The sequence below is a fragment of the Piliocolobus tephrosceles genome, chromosome 1 (genome assembly GCF_002776525.5).
Source record: "Piliocolobus tephrosceles isolate RC106 chromosome 1, ASM277652v3, whole genome shotgun sequence".
NCBI classification, from domain to species: Eukaryota; Metazoa; Chordata; class Mammalia; order Primates; family Cercopithecidae; genus Piliocolobus; species Piliocolobus tephrosceles.
The window spans coordinates 4,114,288-4,136,411 of NC_045434.1; the positions used below are offsets into that span (position 1 = coordinate 4,114,288).

At 37.4% G+C, this 22,124-nt stretch overlaps 1 protein-coding gene across 4 annotated transcripts in view; it reads right to left on the reverse strand.

Moving 5' to 3' along the window:
* Window positions 1-22,124, reverse strand: part of CATSPERE (catsper channel auxiliary subunit epsilon) — a 162,296-nt gene that overhangs the window by 138,163 nt on the left and 2,009 nt on the right. For 2 of the 4 annotated variants that reach the window (XM_026455121.2, XM_026455119.2), the window contains exons 2-5: window positions 21,114-21,162; window positions 6,467-6,540; window positions 6,107-6,176; window positions 4,297-4,364 (exon numbers count right to left, since the gene is read on the reverse strand). In XM_026455121.2, coding sequence (XP_026310906.1) covers window positions 4,297-4,364; window positions 6,107-6,176; window positions 6,467-6,540; window positions 21,114-21,162 — 261 coding nt within the window. The remainder of the gene's footprint in view (window positions 1-4,296; window positions 4,365-6,106; window positions 6,177-6,466; window positions 6,541-21,113; window positions 21,163-22,124) is intronic. The other 2 variants (XM_026455120.2, XM_026455122.1) reach the window with 1 other exon arrangement.

Here is a 22,124-nt window from a genome sequence, read left to right on the forward strand (position 1 = left end):
GAAGATATTCTGGATAAATAGATTATTCATTAAATGAGTATGAGAAAATTAATTATTCATGTAGAAAAAATAAAGTGAATTCCTATTCTAAGTTCGTACAAAAACTGATTCCAGGTGGATTAAAGACCTAACTTTAGAAGAAAAAAACATATAGAACTTTCAGAAAACAATATAGGAGCTTATCCTTATGATCTTGTAAGTAGGAAAAGATTTCTTAAATAGATTTTAAAAGGCATAAACCCACAAAGGAAAGTATTACTCAATTTATCCACAATACTAAAGACCTTTCTTATCAATAGGAGGCATGGAAAGTAAAAATCTGCATAAACTGAGACAGAATACTTTCAGTATATATATACATACACACACATATATATGTGATAATGGAGTAGTAATTAAGATATATAATGAAATCCAGTAAATTATTATGAAAATAAAAATAACTCAAAAGTCGATCAAAATACTTATTGAACAGAAAAGAGAAGAAAAATTCCTACTGAACAGATAAAATATACTCAATGCATCAGTAATCAGTAAAATGTAAATAAAAATACAATGACATAATTTCATACCTAGTAGACTGGAAAAATTAAAAAGTCAGACAATTTTAAGTGTTGGTGAGGATACAGCAAAATGGGAACTTTCATGCACTACCAGTGTGGATATAAAATTGGACAATCTTTCAAAAGTGACTTAGGCATCCCCCAGGAAAGTAGAACAAATGCACATCCTACTTTCAGGCTATTGTACTTTTAGGTCTCTACCTTAGAGAAACTTTCATTTATACGCATTAAATCAGTACTACTTCCCCAACTACAATGCACATATAAATTCCTACAGAATCTTCTTAAAGTGCAGATTATTATCCCGTAGGGCTGGAATAAAGCCTGACATTCTTCACTTCTAATAAATTTCCAGGTGATGTCAGTGCTGCTGATCCTCAGATGACATTTGGAGTAGCAAGACACTATGAGGTATGTTCAGGCATTCACAGCATCATTTGTAGTTGCAAATAAATGCATCAGCAGAATGAACAGAGTCATACAATAAAATACCATAGAGCAGTCACAATGAAAGAACTAAAGATTCTTATTTGACTATGGATAAGTCTCAAAAACATAATTTTTAGAGAAGGAAGCAACTCATGGAACAATACTTACCATATGATTCAATTTAAATAATGTTCAAGAACTGACAAAACTAAACAATTTATTACAATCAAATATAGTCACTAAATTATAAGAAAAAGGCAAGAAATCATTCATTAAACAGTATTTAGGATAAAATAACGAAAAGACAAAAAACAATATCCAGAATAGTGTCTAACTCTTGGAGGGTGAATAGAGTGCGATTGGTAGGGCATAAAGAGGTGTGATGTTCTATTTCTTGATTTGGGTAATACATATGTGGGTACTGATTTCATTACTATCCTTTTAATTATTTATGTAATCTTTCTAGCCATTAATTATTATTATTTTGTTTTTATTTTCACTTTTTCTAGAGATGGGGTCTTGCTCTGACATGGAGGCTGGAGTGTAGTGGTGCAATCATAGCTCACAGTAGCTTTGAACTCCTGGGCTTAAGCGAACCTCCTACCTCAGCCTTGCAAGTAGTTGGAACTACAGATGCAAGTCATCATGACTGACGACTTTTTAATGTTTTTTGTAGAGACAGGTCTTGCTATGTTTCCCAGGGTGGTCTTGAACTCCTGGGCTCAAGTGATCCTCCCATCTCAGCCTCCTAAGTAGTTGGGACTACAGATGCAAGTCACCATGCCTAGCAAATTTTCTCTATTTTTTGCAGAGACAAGTCTTGCTGTTTCCCAGGCTGCTCTTGAACTCCTGGGCTCAAGCAATCCTCTCACCGTGGCCTCCCAAAACACTGAGATTACAAGCATGAGCCACCACGCTAGGCCCCATTATTCTTCTTTAATTGATATTTTTACAGGTGACAGACTGAAAATTCTTACCATATATATTACAGAAAAACTCTTAGTCCCTACGGAGTTCTCTCTTTTGGACTAACCTTTTGGTTAGTGCTTTTAGACTAGGTGCTTTTCCTTTTGTTCTTACTTACAAGGAGAAAACATATCAAGATCAGGGTAGCCTGGAGGCCCATCTCTTTCAGCCCTAGCTCTTAGGTCTTAATGTGTGTGAATGAAATTGGTAATCCATTCAATGCTTCTTGGCAGATGTCCTAGTTTGGTCTGCTATAACAAAAACACCATAGGCTGGGTGGCTTTAACAACAAACCTTTATTTCTCAGTCTGGAGGCTGCGAAGTCCAAAGATCAAGGTGCTATCTTCTCACCGGGTCCTCGCATGATGGAAGGGAAAAAGGAACTCTTTGGGGTCTCTTTGGTAAGAGCACTAATCCCATTCATAAGGACTGCTCCCTCATGATCTAACCACTTCCCAACGGTGCAACCTCCAGATACCGTCACATCAGGGATTAGGTTTCAGCATAAAAATTCGGGGGTAAACAGGGTGGGACACAAACATACCGTCTTATTGCAACAGATTATCTTCTCTGATGGTTCCCAAGAGCTCTACTTGGGAGAATAGAAAGTAGCCCATTTGGCTAAAGGAGCAGGTCCTTTTTTACAATTCAACTCTACCAGGAATATATATTTATTTATTTTTGAGATGGAGTTTTGCTCTTGTTCCCAAGACTGAAATGCAGTGGCATGATCTCAGCTCACTGCAACCTCCGCCTCTCAGGTTCAAGTGACTCTCCTCCCTCAGCCTCTCTAATAGCTGGCATTACAGGTGCCTGCCAAGACATCTGGCTAATTTTTTTGTATTTTTAATAGAGATGGGGTTTCACCATCTTGTTCAGGCTGGTCTTGAACTCCTGACTTCAGGTCCACCCGCCCTGGCCTCCCAAAATGCTGGGATTACAGGTGTGAGCCACCGTGCCCGTCCTATTATTTTATTTTATGAGACAGAGTCTCATTCTGTCACCATGCTAGAGTACAGCGGCACAATCATAGCTCACTATAACCTTGACACAGTAACCTCAAATTTCTGGGGTCAAGTGATTCTCCTAACTCAGCCTCCTGTGTAGCTGGGACTACAGGCATGAGCCACTGTGCCTGGCCTCTACCAGGGTTTGTTATCCCCAAACTTGCCCTTGTCTATTTCTCAACTAGGTTCAGAACCCATAGAGGAAAAGCTGGTGATTGGTATTTCTGAAACTGCCAACAAGGACAAAAGCCTGCCAGTTTCATGAGTAGCAGAGACTCAATCCTCCCTGCTTCTCAATAAGACTCTGGGAAAGCGGCAGTGAGTGAGAGACGACTGGGTGAATGTGTACTCCCGGTGGGGCTTGCTGAAACCTAGGTACTATTCGGACTTACAATCTAGCTCAGGATGTCCAATCCAAAAATTCCACATAAACTGCAGAACCATCCAACTTTAAGGAACTACGTGGACCAGGACAATAAAACTATCAACAACAACCAAGCTTTACTGAAGACATGAGTATTCTGATTGGTTCTGCCTGGATCGTGTATGTGCCAATCCTCAACTAATAACTGCAACCAAGGAAATGTGGGTTTGTAGAGTTAGACCATATACATCACATGAAATTAACAATATTATCACCGAATAGGGAGGAATAGTTTCCCCAAGGGAATAAACGTGAAGTGGATAAAAAGAAATAAGTACTTTCCACGCATCCTGAGGTCAAGATCCACATACTATAGTTCCTTATATCCTCCACAGTGCTTAGGATGTTGCCATGACCATGATACTAAAGCCATATTCCGAATCACTGATACTTTTTAAACTTATTGAATGATTTTTATGCAGTTAATAATGTATTTGTGTACCACTTTTTCCCTTCTCATATTCAGCTACCTTCATTTTGTCACGAGTTTTGAAACACGGTATTTCTGAAATGCATATAATAGAACAGCCCTATAGACTGAAAAACCAGAGTCAAATCTCAATGCTATCTTTTAGTAGTATTGTATTTTTTCCAAAGAGTTTATCCCATCCATGCTTATGCTTCCACATCTATAAAGACTTATATTTATGTGGTTATTATAAACATTAAGAAAGAATTTATATTAAAGTACAAACATGTAGACACAGTATGTGCTAAAATAGTGGTTGCTCTTAATTTTACTATTTGTTCTTCAGTATTTCTTTGGCAGTGTATTTGAGAATAGCTTGGTTGGTGAATGAAAGTTGTATGGAAACCATAATATAGATAATCTATTTGTGGTTAATTAAAAGCTGAAGCGAAATTCTTTTTAAAAGCATAATTACCTATTCAGTACTGCATTACTTACCTAACTCTATAGTACCACAGAAAGCAAGTATGAGAACTGTCCACAAATAAATTGCGTTCTTCTTCATCCTAAAAGAAAATGCAAACGAAACTGTGATATATTAACATTAAATCAAATGCAAATATGGATATAGGCATAAAAGTCACACAGGAACTAAGTTACTTATCTAACATCAGAGGAAGAAAAACTTCACAATAAAATTTAAATATATATTTAAATATTTATCTATATATTGCCATCTTTATCATTTTTATTACATTTGTCTTCCTCACTGAAATACAATTCAACTAATTTTCTCATTCAGTGGGGTAATTTTGCTCCCCAGGGACTTTTGGCAATGCCTAGAGATGCTTTTGGTTGTTACAACTGAGTGCTTTTCAAAAGTCAGATGTGGCCAGGCACAGTGGCTCACACCTGTAATCCCAGCACTTTGGGAGGCCAAGGCAGGTGGATCACCTGAGGTGAGAAGTTCGACTCCAGCCTGACCAACATGGAGAAACCCCGTCTCTACTAAAAATACAAAATTAGCCAGGTGTGGTGGCACATGCCTGTAATCCCAGCTACTTGGGAGGCTGAGGCAGGAGAATTGCTTGAACCCAGGAGGCGGAGGTTGCGGTGAGCCAAGATCGTGCCACTGCACTCCAGCCTGGTCGACAAGAGCAAAACTCCATCTCAAAAACAACAACAACAACAAAAAATGAAACAAAAGGAAAAGGAGTCCCTTACTTTCTCATGAATTGTGTTGTGGTTTTTTTTTTTTTTTTCTTTTTGAGACGGAGGCTGGAGTGCGATGGTGTGATCTCAGCTCACTGCAACCTCCGCCTCCCCAGGTTCGAGCGATTCTCCTGCCTTAGCCTCCTGAGTAGCTGGGATTACAGGCGCCTGCCACCACGCCCAGCTAATTTTTGTATTTTTAGCAGAGACAGGGTTTCACTATGTTGGCCAGGCTGGTCTTGAACTCCTGACCTCAGGTGATCCGCCCACCTCGGCCTCCCAAAGTGCTGGGGTTACAGGCATGAGCCACCGTGCCCAGCATGAATTGTGTTCTTGAAACTGGCAAATACTCATAGACTCAAAGAGACAAATTTAAGTATGTTTCACTCTACAAGGATTGAAAAACGAATGAATATTCATCTGGCCTCTCTCACATAGCTCTGACTACTTGTGCCTTGACAACAAAGCTTTTTAATTAAAGAGAAGGCACAAGCCTCAAAGTAAAGGCAGGATTGGTGACGTGGCATCTGTAAAACTGCAGCTTCAGGCGCGCTTGTGTGGGAACATCAGCTGTGAGGTATGTAGCCCGTATTTTGTTATTAATTATTAAAACGCCAGTGTCTTAAAATGCTTTACTTTGTCTTTACATGTTTTTGGTAAACTAGAGAGACTCAACCTCATTCAAATTCATTTGCATTCACATGTTTTCTTCAGTTGAAGACAATGCAGTGGAGTAAAAATAAATCTGCTAGAAATTACTCTTAATCCTAGGCGTTGTCATAGGAGTGTATGACAGGAGATCCACTCATCTGAGAGTCCTATTATCATTAAGGTGGTGGCTATGAACTTTAACATACTTACTAATAGAAAGACGAAGATAAAAATTGTATGTAATTTTATAACAGAATTTAACATGAGCTATATCTAAAAATGGACATTCTGACAGTAACTTTAGGGCTTGTTTATAGTTATAATTAATACTATTTAAAACAGGTTAAATTAGATTGGAAAGCTCAAAAGAAAGGTAAAATAAAATATAACAGGATAACAGGATGATTATTCAAGATTTAACAACATATCATTAAAATCAACTTACTGGGCCAGTAACGATTGGTTTTATAGCATGAACACCAGGTGAGGAACAATGCAATTCTGTCTTGGGTGAGCTAGTGTTTAAAAAGATGGGAAAGAATAATTACAGGTGCATATGAGATTAATAAAATTACCTTACTATTTTTAAGCCTAAAAACTTCAATTGTATGCTGATAAGAGATATTTTTAAATATTTGCAATATTTTACTTCTATACTATATTCAACATGATTTCGTCTTGCTTTTCATGTCTACTTAATGAAAGAAAATTTACATTAAATCACAGCCTTGAATCTGAATGTTCACATTGTATGAATGAATTAAAAAATATATACATACATTGATATTCATGACATAAATCTTACCTTTTATTTAGCACAAAACACATTTCTGGCACACTCCACTCAGTAAATAATGTTCCTTCATACTCTAACTTAATCTAAAAAAGAAAACAAGAGTTCGAGCAAAAAATATGATTCAAAATTTTCACCTCAGGGTTCAGTTGTAGGATTCAATATTCTGGGTCCTAATTATTTAAAGAAAGAATAATTAAAATTCAATTTCCTTTAAATTGTACAAAGTAATGTGACAAAGAAAACATAACTTAACCCATCTGGGACACCTTAGCAGTCACTCCAAAAACCTATAAACTTTTAATTTTATTTACTTCAGCAATAATCCACTGGCTGGGTGCGGTGGCTCATGCCTGTAATCCCAGCACTTTGAGAGGCCGAGGCAGGAGGATCACCTGAGGTCATGAGTTTAAGACCAGCCTGGCCAACATGGTGAAACCCTGTTTCTACTAAAAATACAAAAATTAGCTGGGTCTGGTGGCACATGCCTGTAATCCCAGCTACTCAGGAGGCTGAGGCAGGAGAATCGCTTGAACCCAGGAGGTGGAGGTTGCAGTGAGCTGAGATTGAGCCACTGCACTCCAGCCTGGGTGACACGAGCAAAATGCCGTCTCAAAAAAAAAAAAAAAAAAAAAAAAAAAAAAACTAATAAGTATCTAAAAAGGGGCTGACACCCTGGTAGGTTCTGGGGATTTAAAAAAAAAAAAAAGACAAATGAGAAATGACCCTTCGCTTAAAAACAAGTCACTTTTGATTCTGAGATTCTATTATTTACACATTACTGACTAGTAACATAACTTTCATCACCTTTTTCTTATTTCTAAAGCTACTTTTTCTTCCTGCCTCTCTATTCTTTCATTTAGAAGTTCTTTCTTTCCCCTGCTGAAGTATACCAATTCACTTTCTAACATTATCAGTCTTAGTTTCAGCACTGTTCCTCTTCTTCAGCCAGAGTTGGAACCCGATTTTACCTTCTAATATTTGTGACACAAAATTATATATACACACATAATATATGAAGATTGCTTTGGTGTTTTAACTCGGAAAATGGAGATTATAACAGGTGGTAAACCGTTTCATAGATTTGATATTATAGGATAGTGTATAAGAAGAAAAAAGAGAAAAATTCATGACAAGATAAAACGTAACTTTGAAATATATTAAGCAAAATTTGATAGAATTGCTAGAAGAAATTTCAAAAGCCATAAATATAGTGGTAGATTTTTAAATATACTTTTCTCAAATTAAATAAACTTGAGGAGGGGAGGGAAACGTAGTCAAAGACTTAAAAAATGTAATTAGTAAGTTTATGATATATATGTTAAAACTATACACATTCCTAAAAAGTTTTTTCTTTTTAATTTTCTTTTTTTTAATACAGATAGGATCTCACTATGTTGACCAGGCTTGTCTCAAACTCGTGGCCTCAAGTAATCCTCCTACCTCAGCCTTCCAAAGTGCTGGGATTACAGACATAAGCCACTGTACCCAGCCCCTAAAATTAAGCAATATAAAATATATACATCATTTGCAATCTCACATAGAACAACTGCCAAAACTGACCACATTTACAAGGAAAGTTTTAACCAATCTTGAAGAATTACTATCACATATACAATGCCCTTTAATATTAGTGAAATAAAATTAGAATTTCTCATCAAGTTAGCCAGAAAAAAAATCCTAAGATATTTTGAGTCTTTTTGTTTTTCTTTTTTTTAAGACGGAGTCTTGCTCTATCGCCCAGGCTGGAGTGCAGTGGCCGGATCTCAGCTCACTGCAAGCTCTGCCTCCCGGGTTCACGCCATTCTCCTGCCTCAGCCTCCCGAGTAGCTGGGACTACAGGCACCCGCCACCACGCCCGGCTAGTTTTTTGATATTTTGAGTCTTTAAAAAAACAAACAAAAAAAACCTACTTCTAAATCATTCATAAGCAAAATCATAATGTAAAGTATAAAATGTTTATGAATAAACAGTAAAAGCATTTAATATTATAAAAATTTGTGGTATGGCCAGGTGTGGTGGCTCATGCCTGTAATCCCAGCACTTTGGGAGGCTTTGGCAGGCGGATCACGAGGTCAGGAGATCGAGACCATCCTGGCAAACATGGTGAAACCCCGTCTCTACTAAAAATACAAAAATTAGCTGGGTGTGGTGGCATGCGCCTGTAATCCCAGCTACTCAGGAGGTTGAGGCAAGAGAATCACTTTAACCAGGGAGTTGGAGATTGCAGTGAGCTGAGATCGCGCCACTGCACTCCAGCCTGGCAACAGAGCGAGACTCCTTCTCAAAAAACAAACAAAACAAACAAACAAACAAACAAACAAACAAACAAACAAACAAAATTGTGGCTAGGTGCGGTGGCTCATGCCTCTAATCCCAGCACTTTGGGAGGCCAAGGCAGGTAGATCACTTGAGGCCAGGAGTTCCAGACCAGCCTGGCCAACATGGCAAAACCCTGTCTCTACTAAAAATACAAAAATTGGCCAGGCGTGGTGGCACATGCTTGTAATTTTATCTACTCAGGAGGCTGAGGCAGAAGAATTGCTTGAACCCGGGAGGAGGAGGCTGCAGTGAGCCAAGATCGCACCATTGCACTCCAGCCTGGGTGACAGAATTAGATGGGAAAAAAAAAAGGCTCTAGATAAGATAATTTGGAAGTGAATAAACTCTGTTTTCACTGTAAGATGATAATAAAAGGACAATAGAGAAAATCCCCCCAAATAAAAGGAAGGATATAAGAAGAGAAAAAAAATAGAAATTTATAAAAGAAAACAAATGAAAGAGCATTGGGAAGGGGCTTTGGGGACGTAGTGTTTAAAATTTATTTAAATTTCCTAATAAACACAGAAAGAACAATTAGGATAGTCCCCAAAAACACTGGACAATAATACAGCAACCAATAGTAAAACTCACTTAAGCCCAGGAGTTCAAGACCAGCCTGGGCGACATAGGGAGACCACTCTCTATAAGAAATTTAAAAATTAGCTGGGTGTGGTGGCACACACCTGTAGTCCCAGCTACTGGGGAAGCTGAGGTGGGAGGATCACTTGAGTCTAGGCGTTAAAGGCTGCACTAAGCTGTGATTGCATCACTTCACTCTAGCCTGGATGACAGAGCAAGACCAAGACCCTGTCTAAGAAGAAAGAAGAAGAAGAAGAAGAAAAGAAGAAGAAGAAGAAGAAGAAGAAGAAGAAGAAGAAGAAGAAGAAGAAGAAGAAGAAGAAGAAGAAGAAGAAGAAGAAGAAGAACAACAACAACAACAACAACAACAACAACAACAAAGAAGGGATTAAAAAATGATTAAATGATTTAAGAGTAAGCAACAAATACGAAAGATAGGCACAGAAAATCCAATGTATCTGGAGATCCTGAAGAAGAAAACCAAAGTATTTGGAACACAGCAATAACAGTAACTATAATCAAAGGACGATAATCTTCTTATAATAATATTCTATAATTAAAGAATAATACATGAAATTGAAAAACTGAAATGAACATAGAACAAGATGATTGAAAGTAGAATAAGATCATTGACTAAAAAATACGCGAGAGAATGAAAAAGGAAAGTAGAATGAGATCATTGCCTGGGTGTTAAGCAGTAAGCTGAGTGCGGTGGCTCACGCCTGTAATCCCAGCACTTTGGAAACCGAGGCGGGCAGATCACGAGATCACGAGTTTGAGACCACCCTGGCCAACATGGTGAAACCCTGTCTTTACCAAAAATACAAAAAAAAATAGCTGGGCTTGGTGGTGGACACCTGTAATCCCAGCTACTCAGGAGGCTGAGGCAAGAGAATTGCTTGAACCTGGGAGTCGGAGGTTGCAGTGAGCCGAGAGCATGCCATTGCACTCCAGTCTGGGCGATAGGGTGGGTGTCCATCTCAAAAAAACAAACAAACAAAAAATACAAACAAACAAAAAAAAGGAAAAAAAAGAGAAAGAAACCAGGCAGTAAAAGAGTAAATAAAAGGGCAGGGCACCAAAGATGTTCTAAAGGTATAAGCACAAAGGTAATCACTAAAACAAAGATACAAACCTTTCTAAATATAGAAAGACAATTTTTTTAAAGAAAAGAATCCAGAAGAGAAAGAAACAGTAAATATAACACACCTAAGATAAACTAATATGAGAATTGAGACCAAAGACATGTTATATAATTAAATGTGAATGGGCTTAACTCACACAGCAAGACCCAATACATGCTGTTCAAAAGAAATACCAGAAGAAAAAAGTGACCCAGAAAGACTAACGTAATGAGAGAAAGCCTCGGTGACTTTGGGTTTGCCAACAACTTCTTAGATATGCCCCAAGAAGCAAAAATCAAAAAAAAAGTTTGATAAATTGGACTTCATTAAAATTAAAAACTTCTGCTCTGTAAAAGACACTGTTAAGAGAATGAAAAGACAAGCAACAGACTGGGAAACGATATTTGCAAAGTTACTGATAAAAGATTGGTATCCAGAATACACAAAAAACTCTTAAAACTCCACGATAAGAAAATGAAAACCCATCTTTAAAAATGGGCAAAAGATCTGAACAGGTACCTCACCAAAGATAATATACAGGTGACAAAGACAGGAGACAAGAGGTGCTGGAGAGGATGTGGAGAAACAGGAACACTTTTACACTGCTGGTGGGGCTGTAAACTAGTTCAACCATTGTGGAAGACAGTGTGGCGATTCCTCAAGAATCTAGAACTAGAAATATCATTTGACCCAGCCATCCCATTACTGGGGATATACCCAAAGGATTATAAATCATGCTGCTATAAAGACACATGCACACGTATGTTTATTGCGGCACTATTCACAATAGCAAAGACTTGGAATCAACCCAAATGTCCATCAGTGACAGACTGGATTAAGAAAATGTGGCACATATACACCATGGAATACTATGCAGCCATAAAAAAAGGATGAGTTCGTGTCCTTTGTAGGGACATGGATGCAGCTGGAAACCATCATTCTCAGCAAAATATTGCAAGAACAGAAAACCAAATACCACATGTTCTCACTCATAGGTGGTAACTGAACAATGAGAACACCTGAACACAGGAAGGGGAACATCACACACCGGGGTCTGTCATGGGGTGGGGGGAGGGGAGGGGGGATAGCATTAGGAGATATATCTAAGGTAAATGATGAGTTAATGGGTGCAGCACACCAACATGCACATGTATACATATGTAACAAACCTGCACGTTGTGCACATGTACCCTAGAACTTAAAGTATAATAAAAAAAAAAAAAAGAAAGAAAAGAAAAGAAAAGGAAAGAAAAGAAAGAGAAAAAAAGAAAGAAAAGACTCTCCATATCGTATGTCATCAGGGAACAGCAAATTAAAGCAACAAGATACCACAACACACCTATTAGAATTGCAAAAATCCAAAACACTAACAACGCCAAATGCTGGTGAAGACGTGGAGCAACGGCACTGTCATTCATGGCTGGTGACAGTGTAAAATCGTACGGCCATCCTGGAGGACAGTTTGGCAATTTCTTACAAAACTACACACACTCTTACCATATATCTAGCAATTGCACTTTTCAGTATTTACCCAAATGAGGTCCACACGAAAACCTTCACATGAATGTTTGCAGCAGCTTTATCTATAATTGCCCAAACCGGGAAGCAACTGGGGTATTTTTCACTAGGTGAATGGATAAACTATGGTAGATCCAGACAATAGAGTATTACTCAGTGCTGAAATGAAATGAGCTATCAAGCCATGAAAAGGTATGGAGGAAACTTAAATGTGTATTGTTAAGTGAAAGAAGCCAATCTGAAAAGGTTACATACTGTTTGATTCCCACTAAATGACATTCTGGAAAAGGCAAAACCACGGAGGCAGTTAAAAGATGTAAGGGGCTAGGGAGAGGGAGGATTGAAAAAGGCAGAGCAGAGAGAATTTTTAGGGCAGTGAAACTACTCTGTGTGATACTATAATGGTAGAAACACGTCATTAAACATTTGTCCAAGCTCACAGAATGTACAACACAAAGAGTGAACACTAATGTAAATTACAGATTCTAGTTAATAATGATGTATCAATATTGGCTCATCAATTTTAAGAAATGTAGGACGCCAATGCAAGATGTTAGTAATAGGGCAAACTGGGGAGGTTTTATGGGATCTCTCTATACTGTTTGCCCATTTTTCTATGAACCTAAAACTGCTCTAAAAAATAAAGTCTGTTAACTCTTACAAAAAATTTTTAAAAGCCATGGGCAAAAGTATACCAGAAAAATGGTCCTGTCCAAAAAAAACCCAACATAAAAGCAGGAATTATGACTCTGATATTAGATAAGGTAGAATTCAAGCCAAAACGTATTCAAGATGCAGAACAATGAGAACTCTCCTCTGCTGCTGGTGGGAATGCAAATGGTACACCTACTTCAGACAACAGTCGTGGGCCAGGTGCAGTGGCTCATGCCTGTAATCCCACCACTTTCAGAGGCTGAGATGGGAGGAATACTTGAGCTCAGGAGTTTGAGATCAGCCAGGGCAACACAGCAAGACCTTGTCTCTAATAAAATAAAATTAGCTGGGTGTGGTGGTGCATGCCTGCAGTCCCAGCTACTCAAGAGGCTCAGGCGGAAGGATCACTTGAGTCCAGGAATTCGAGGTTGCAGAGAGCCATGATCGTGCCACACACACCACCCTAGGCAACAGAGTAAGAGTCTGTCTCAGAAAAGAAAAAGAAGAAAACTGTTGTGTCATTTCTTATTTGCTGTAAACATATCATTGCCTTCTAACACAGTAATCCCATTCCTAGGTATTTAACCAAAATAAAAATATATGTCCCCACATACGTACATGAATGTCCACAGCAGTTTCATCTGAAATAGCTCTAAGTTGGAAATAACCCAAATGGCCATCAACAAGAGAATGGACAAACGGTGGCATAAGAATGCAAAGGAATACTCAGCAATAAAAAGGAATGAAGTTCGTATATTTGCAACATTATGGATGAACCTGAAAGCACTAAGTCAAGTGAAAGAAAACTGACCCCAAAAGGCTATATACAGTATGGTTTCATTTCTATGACTATCTAGAATATACAAAACTATAGGATCAGGAAATAGATTTGTGGCTGCCAATGGCTAAGATGGGGAGGGTAAAGCATGACTGCAAAGGTATGATGAAACTTTTTGGGGTGATGAAAATGTTCTATATATTCATTACTACAGTGATAATGCAACTGTATGCATTGCCAAAGGTTCATCAAACTATATGCTTAAAAGGAGTAAATTTCATTGTATGTAATTACCTCAATTAATTTGCCTTTTACGAAAGAAACTAAAGAAATATATAATCATAATATATAAACCTTATCTGGATCTTGATTTACATAAACAAACAGAAAATGACATTTATATGACAATTGGTCATTTGAATACTGACTAGATATTTGATGACATGAAGGAATGATTATTAATTTTTAGGTGTGCTAATTAGTATTGTGGTTATGGTTTTTTAAACAACTTTGAGATATAATTCATGTCATACAATTCACTCATTTAAAGTGTACAATTCAATGGTTTTTAGTATCTTCATATGGTTCTGCAACTATTACTGTAATCAATTTTAGAACATATTCAACACTCCACAAAAAACTGCCACACTCCTCGGAGGTTACCACCCTAGCCCTATCTCCCAGCCCTAGGCAGGCACCGACTTACTTTCTATCTCTACACATTTGCCTATTCTGGACATTTCATGTGAATGAAATCATACACGTGGTCCTTTGTGAAAGGTTTCTTGCACTTAGCATAATGTTTGCAAGGCTTATCTATGTTGTAGCACATAAAAGTACTTCATTCATTTTTATTGACAAGTAATGTCCCATTATATACATGTACTACATTTTATTTATCCTTTCATTAGCTGTTGAACATTTGCATTGTTTGCACTTGGGGGCTATTATGAATAATGCTTCTATGAACATTCATGTGCTAGTTTTTGTGCGGACATTATGTTTTCATTTTTCTGGGATGTAAAACTGGAAGTGCAATCTGCAGAACACGTTGGTGACACTATGTTTAACTGTTTGAAGAGCCACCAGGCTGCTTTCTAAAGTGCCTGCACCATCTGAAATTTGTCAGCAGTGTAAGAGTTCCCATTTCTCCACATCCCCACAAACACTTGTTATTATCTGTCTTTTTGATTACAGACATCTGAGCGGGTGAAGTGGTATCTTACTATTTGATTTCCATTTCCCTGATGGGGATGTGCTTACTGGCCACTTGGATATCTTCTTTGGAGAAATGACAATTCAGATCCTTTGCCCATTTAAAAAACTGGGTTGTATTTTCATTACCAAATTATATCAATAGTAGTTCTTTATATATCTAAAAACAAGTCCATAATAGGATATATGACTCATAAAATCTCTCTCCTATCCTATGAATTGTCTCCACTTTCTTGATGACGTCCTTAGAAGCACAAAAGACTTTAATTTTAATGATGTCCAATTTATCTATTTTTTCTTTTGTTGCTTGCGCTTTTGAGAAACCATCGCCTAATCCAAGGTCATGGATTTTCCCTTATGTTTTCTTCTATAAGTTTTACAGTTTTAGCTCTTATATTTAGGTGTTTGATCCATTCAGAGTTACATTTTTGGATGTGGTCTGAGGTGGGGTCCACATTTATTTTTTTCATGTAGATATCTAGTTGTTTCAGTACCATTCTTTTTCCATTCAATTCTCTTGGTATCATTATCAAAAATCAACGGACTATAAATGGGAGGTTTTATTTCTGAACTCTCAATTCTATCTTATTGATGTATATTCCTATCCTATGTCAGTACCAAACCGTCTCAATTACTGCAGCTTTGTAGTAAGCTTAGTATTCAAATAACCAATTGTCGTATAAATGTCAAGAACTGTGAGTCCTTCCACTTTTTCTGTTGCAAGACTGTTTTGTCTATTCTGGTGCTCTTGAATTTCCATTTACAATTTCCTACGGATTGCCATAAGAAATTGTTAAAATAATTTATTAGTTCTAATTGTTTTTTTGTTATATTCCTTGGGCTTTCTATATAAAGGATCATGTCATCTGCAAATAGAAATAGTTTATCTTTCCCTTTCCAAAGTGGATGCCTTTTAGCTCATTTTCTTGCATTATTGCCCTGGCTGTGGTCATTTTTAAAAAGAGTCTTATCATTTAAAGGTACACACTGAAACACTTACGGATGAAAGGATATGTCTGGAATCGTTTCAAAATAATTTAGGAGGGAAGAAAGTGGGTGATAAAGTCAATGAAACAAGAATGGCCATAAGCTGTAATACTGGAGCTGAGTAATGGATATATAAGGACTTAATCTCCATACTTTTATGTATGTCTAAATTATACTAATTTCTATATTTTATGTATATTAAATGTTTCACTTATAAAAGTTTCAAAGATGTAAGTTCAAAACACAGAACAAATTCTGTGGAAATTGCCAAGCTTACATATAAACCTTCCCAATGATTAACTTAAAAGTAGTCAAGTGCCTGCAGAAAGTTCCCACTATGCTTACCAACTTCATGTTTAAGTGATTCGGTATTATTTAAACAGAAAACTGATACACTGTTTCAATTTACACAGCGTGGAGAAGGATTCTTTAGACATGCTTTTCATCAAGAAGAGTCATGGAAAATCTCTGAGGTCTTCTGTACATTCAATATTTCCTTTCTCTTTCTCTCTCTTTTAGAGACACAGTCTCATTGTGTTACCCGGGCTGGAGTGCAGTGGCATGATCACAGCTCACAGCCTCTCCCTGCCAGGCTCAAGCAATCCTCCCACCTCAGCCTCCTGAGTAGCTGGGACTATAGGCATGCACCTCCATGCCCTGCTATTTTATTATTATTATTATTTGTAGAGATGGGGTCTCACCATGTTGCCCAGGCTAGTCTCAAACTCCTGGGCTCAAGCGATCCACCTGCCTTGGCCTCCCAAAGTGCTGGGATTACAGGCATGAGCCACAACACCAGGCCCCTTCCTTTCTCTTAATATCACTTTCAAGCAAGCTGCAATATCATTGGTTTTGTAATATTACTCACTTGCTTTTATCTACCTTTCTTGCTGATAATTAAACTCCAGGGTCCAATTTGCATTTCTAAAATGACATAACTGTTTTGGCGGTCATTTGTGAATTAAAGATGGACCATTTCTGCCACCTATATAAAAATAATAAAGGAAAATCGAGATTAAAAAGGTGATTCTTAAAAAGACCAATAAGGCCGGGCGTGGTGGCTCATGCCTGTAATCCCAGCACTTTGGGAGGCCAAGGTGGGTGGATCACGAGGTGAGGAAATCGGGACCATCCTGGTTAACATGGTGAAACCCCATCTTTACTAAAAATACAAAAACTTAGCAGGGCGTGGTGGCACACACCTGTAGTCCCAGCTTCTCGGGAGGCTGAGGCAGAAGAATCACTTGAACCCGGGAGGCAGAGGTTGCAGTGAGCCGAGATTGTGCACTGCACTCCAGCCTGGGTGACAGAGCGAGACTTTGTCTCAAAGAAAAAAAAAAACAAAAAACCAATAAAATGGTCCAATACATGGCAAAACTGTCCAAGAAAGGAAGATAAAGTGCACAAATAAATTCTATTAGAGACATAAAATAGCTATAAACAGAGATGGAATGGTAAGCAAAGATTCTAAACAAATGAATAGCAATAAATTTGAAAGCAAAATGGTAAAAGCAAATATATATTACATAGATTCCTCTTGCCTGGTTTTGAATATTACAAAGTTTATACAGCATGTGTTCTTTTCTGTATGGCTACTTTCACACACTATAGTGAGATTCGTCCATATTGTTCTGTGTCGACACGTGGACACAGTGCACTCATTTCCACTGCCATGTAGTATCCCACTGTGTGAATACACAGAAACGCGTTTATTCCTCTATACTACTGATTGACATGCTTCTGGGTTGCTTCTAGTTTGGAGTGATTGGGAATAATGCTGTCATAACCATTCCTACATAGGTCTTCTGGTGCTGGATGTACACCTAGGAGTCAAACTAGTGTGTCACAGGATACGTATCTATTCAACAGTATTGGATAATAGCAAACAGGTTTTCAACATGGTTATACCAACCTGCATTCCTTCTAGTAGTGTATTAGAGTTCCTATTGCTTTACATTCTTACCACCCCTTGTTATCTTCAGTCTTTTTAATTTTAGGCACTCTGATTGGTTTGTAATTACATCTCCCTGTAATTTTAATTCACATTTCACTAATTTTTCATAAGTTTACTTGTCATTTGTATATCCTTTTTTGTGAAATATCCCCTTAGGTCTTTTCAACCTTTCTTTTTTATACTTTAGAAAATTTTAAACAACATTGTAATGATGTGCTTCTTAAAGACGTGGTAGAATTCCCATATGAAACCATCTGGGCCTGGTTCAAATTATAAATATTTATTTTTTTATAAAGGGAGCACAACACTGATAGAAAACACAACAGAAACTGTTAAATTATTTAGTAAAAATTAACTAAAGACTCCTGATTCTAATTTACGGATTAGTGCTAGGAATTGATTTTTGTGTATTGTGTTCTCAGCCATGATCATTTATTCCTACGTAATTCTAGGCTATCCCTGGATTGCAGGAGCTGGAAACCAGGAAACCTTCCTCAAGGGTTCTGAATGATATTTACCTTCTGAAAATCAGATGTGGACTGGAACTTGTGAAAAAGAGGAAGTCATTCGTGTTCCTCAAGCAGTGGTACCAAAAGTCCAGGCTTCAAAGATAAAAGTGGTTTTGGGGAAGGCCTCTATCCTATATTTCTATTGAGCACCATCCCCCAGTAGGTTCTGGGAGAGATTTGTGACATGGACACAGATTTCCTCCGGGTCCTGATCTCTGGTAGCAACAGCAGTTTTTTGACTATTGATAAACCAAAAAATTAGTGGGGGTTTCTAAGACCCTTGCTTTCCTAGCCCTCCCAACAGTTTGGTGAGCACCTAATTTCCTGTAACAAATAAATTTCTGCTTGAAATCTAGAGTGGTTCCTGCTGGCCTCTGACCCCTGACTGCCACATGCTCCCTTAAAGGCAAGGATAATATGACAACTGTTTAACAAGTTGTACAGCACAGGCGCTGACAGTTCCAAGTGAATACCAGGCAGCATGTTATTCAAGTGTGTACTGGCTGGATTCTGCCTGCCTTCGACAGCATCTGGAAATACGGAAGAGTGTCTTAGGTTACAGAATCCCTGAGGATTGTCACTGCCACTTAGTGTTTGGGAACCAGGGAAGCAAGATGCTCTGCAAAAGATAGTTCCACACAATGAAAACTTTTCCTGCTTAAAATTTCAGTGGTATTCCCACTGAGATACACTTCTGTGGAGCAAACTCATGTATGAGTATTGATAAAAGAATCTTATATAAAATATTAACAATAGTCCCTGAAAACATATTGAAATACTACATTGATACCGTGTGGGGTTTTTCCAAAATCCAAGGATGATACAATATAAGTGAATATATTAATATGATTCACTATGATAACGAGTCTAAGGAGAAAACTCATAAAACTTTTTTCTGTGGACTGTGAAAAGGCATTTCACAAATCACTATAAATATCACTTATAGTGACTATTTTTACCATATTCAATAAATTAGGAAGCAATGAATACTTTGTTAATTTAATGAAATGTATCTCTCTCTGCCCAAAAGGGAGCATCTGTTTAATTGGGAGACATTAGAAAAAATCTACTAAAGTTACAAAGAAGATAATGAGATTAACTCTGGAGGGCTCCATCATTCTTCATGAATTGGAAGATGCAATATCATAATGATACCAGTTACTATGAAAACAGTGTCAGTTCTCCCCAAGTGCAATCCCAATCAAAACCCAAGCAGATTTTTGTTTGTGAAAATTAACATCCTTATTCTAAAATTTATATAAAAACGCAAATAGCCAAAGTAGTTTTGTAAGAACAAACTGGATGTTCACAGGACCAGATATGAAGACTCATTAGGAAGCTGTAGCAGTCAAGAGAGTGTAGAACTGGCACCAGGACAAATAAGAGAGTTCACAAATCAACTCATCTACATAGGGAACAAAGGTGACATGAGAAATGTAATAGGGGAACAGTGAGTTGTTTAATAGATTCTGGTGCACTATATGAAAAAAAGTAACATGAATGCCTATTGTACTATATACAAGGTAGACTCTAGATGGATTTATGACCTATATGTTAAAGGTAAAAATATCAGATATATAAAATAAAACTATAAAAAAATTTTGGATCAGGGTAAACAAAGATTTTTATTAAATAAGAGCCCTGGATGGGTACGGTGGCTCAGGCCTGTAATCCCAGCACTTTGGGAGGCCAAGGTGGGTAGATCACTAAGTCTGGAGTTTGAGACCAGCCTGGCCAATATGGTGAAATCCCGTCTCTACTAAAAGTACAAAATTTAGCGGGGCATGGTAGTGTGCGCCTGTAGTCCCAGCTACTCAGGAGGCTGAAGCAGAAGAATCGTTTGAACCTGGGAGGCAGAGGTTGCAGTGAGCCAAGATTGAACCACTGCACTCCAGCCTGGGTGACAGAGTGAGACTCTGTCTCAAAAAAAAAAAAAAAAATAGAGCCCCCAAAAGTTTAAATCATAAGACAAAGGAGGAGAGATATTTGGCTCATCAAAATTCAGCTTTTTTTCTCAGTAAAGTATTCATAAACAAAGTTAACAAAAACTTGAAAGAGATAACTGAATCTTTGAAACCAACAATTGATTAATTTTTAGAATACAATGTAGCTAGCACTGTGTTAATCAGAAAAAGGCAGAAAATTAAATCAAAAATGGGCAAAGGGTATGAACAGGTAATAGAAGGAGAAGCCTGCATAATATGCAAAGAGATGCTCAAAATCACTAGTCATCAAAGAACTGAAAGTAACAACAGCAATAGCCATCGCTGGATAATAATGAGATTGGGAAAAAATAGGAAATTTAATAATACCAAATTTTGGTGAAGATGTACATTGAGTGAGAACATAAATTGTAACTGCCATTCTGGAAACAATCTTGCAGAACTTCCTTAAATTAAGTGTATTTCCCATGGCTAAGCAACTCTATTTGGCTACATATAGCAGGAAAATGATTGCACAGATACACAGATACATAAAAGGACTTGTAGAGAGGACACTCATTACAGTATTGTTTGTGATGGCAGGAAGCCATATGTCCAGCAATAGGGGTATATAAAATATAATTGCTTTATACTAGTAATTAGGCAGCAATAAGAAGAAATGAAGTAGAAAGTGTTGAATAAAAAAAGTAATATAGAGAATGAGGTCTATAGTTTGTGTGACCAAACATCCTGATTTGTCTAGACAGTTCCAGTTTATACCTGTTGTATAATTATTAATAGCACTCCCATTCTCAAGAGGTTAGGAAGTATACTGAATGGTTATCCTACCTATATAATAACACCACATTGTGAATAGTAAATCACAAAAACACTCAAAACAACACTATTTTTGCTACATGCAAATTTAAGGACATGGATTAAGGAGGGGACCTATGTTAGGGTAATACATGGGATGAAAGAAATGAAATGGAAGAGCGACAATGACTGTAAAACTCAATATGATTAACTCTGCTCTCTGCTTTAAAGTTCAAAAAATTTAATACTTAACTATAGTTTATTAAAAATTCAACACTTACAGTACTTCTGGTACTAAAAATGCGATAGCCTGGGCTGTTACTGGAATACCTGTGGAGGAAGAGGCCAAGTATGAATATTAAAACTAATGTATTCTTCCAACATGAGGATTCTCTACATGGTCAGGGCATAGCTGGGTTGCCAGGGGCTTCCCCCTTCTGCCTAATTCCCTTCCTAGACAGCAACTCAGGGCTGAAATGGGGGCTATCAGTGACCTCTACCCACATCTCTAGATGTGTTAGGCTTTGCTCAGTATCTGAAGACAGTAAAACAAGATAAGAAGTTAATACTCTTTACCTGTTTTTTTTTTTTTTTTTTTTGGTAGGATGAAAACTGTTGAAGAACGCCGGCTTTAACTCTTTCACTTACAAAGAGTTAAATAAGAGTAAAGACTGGAATTTCAAAAACCAGTTTTTGTTTTTGTTTTTTTTTTTTTTGAGACAGGGTCTTGCTCTGGAGTATAGTGCAGCAATTTTGGCTTACTGCAGCCTTGACCTCCCAGGCTCAAGTGATCCTCTCGCCTCAGTCTCCTCAATAGCTGGGACTACAGGTGCATGCCACCACGCACGGCTAATTTTTGTATTTTTTGGTAGAGACAGGGTTTTGTCATGTTGCTGCAATGGAGGGTTTTTAATTCCTATCTAAAGCAGGATTATCTGATCAGTCTAACGCAGCCCTGTCCAATATAATTCAAGCCACCTCCTATTAATTAAAAATGTCCAAGTAGCTACTTTAAAAGCACAAGAAGAAATGGGTGAAATCAATTTTAATAATTTTTAGCTTTTAATTAATTAAAACTAAACAAACTAAAACTAAACTTAAAATTAATAATTTTAAGTTTTATTCAACATGTAATCAGTATAAAACGATTATTAGAGAGATAGTTTACATCCTTTTTCATACTAAGTCTTTGAAATCCGGTGTGTACATTACACTTACAACACATCTCAATTTGGGCTATATTTCTTTTTTTTTTTTTTTTTTGAGACGGAGTCTCGCTCTGTCGCCCAGGC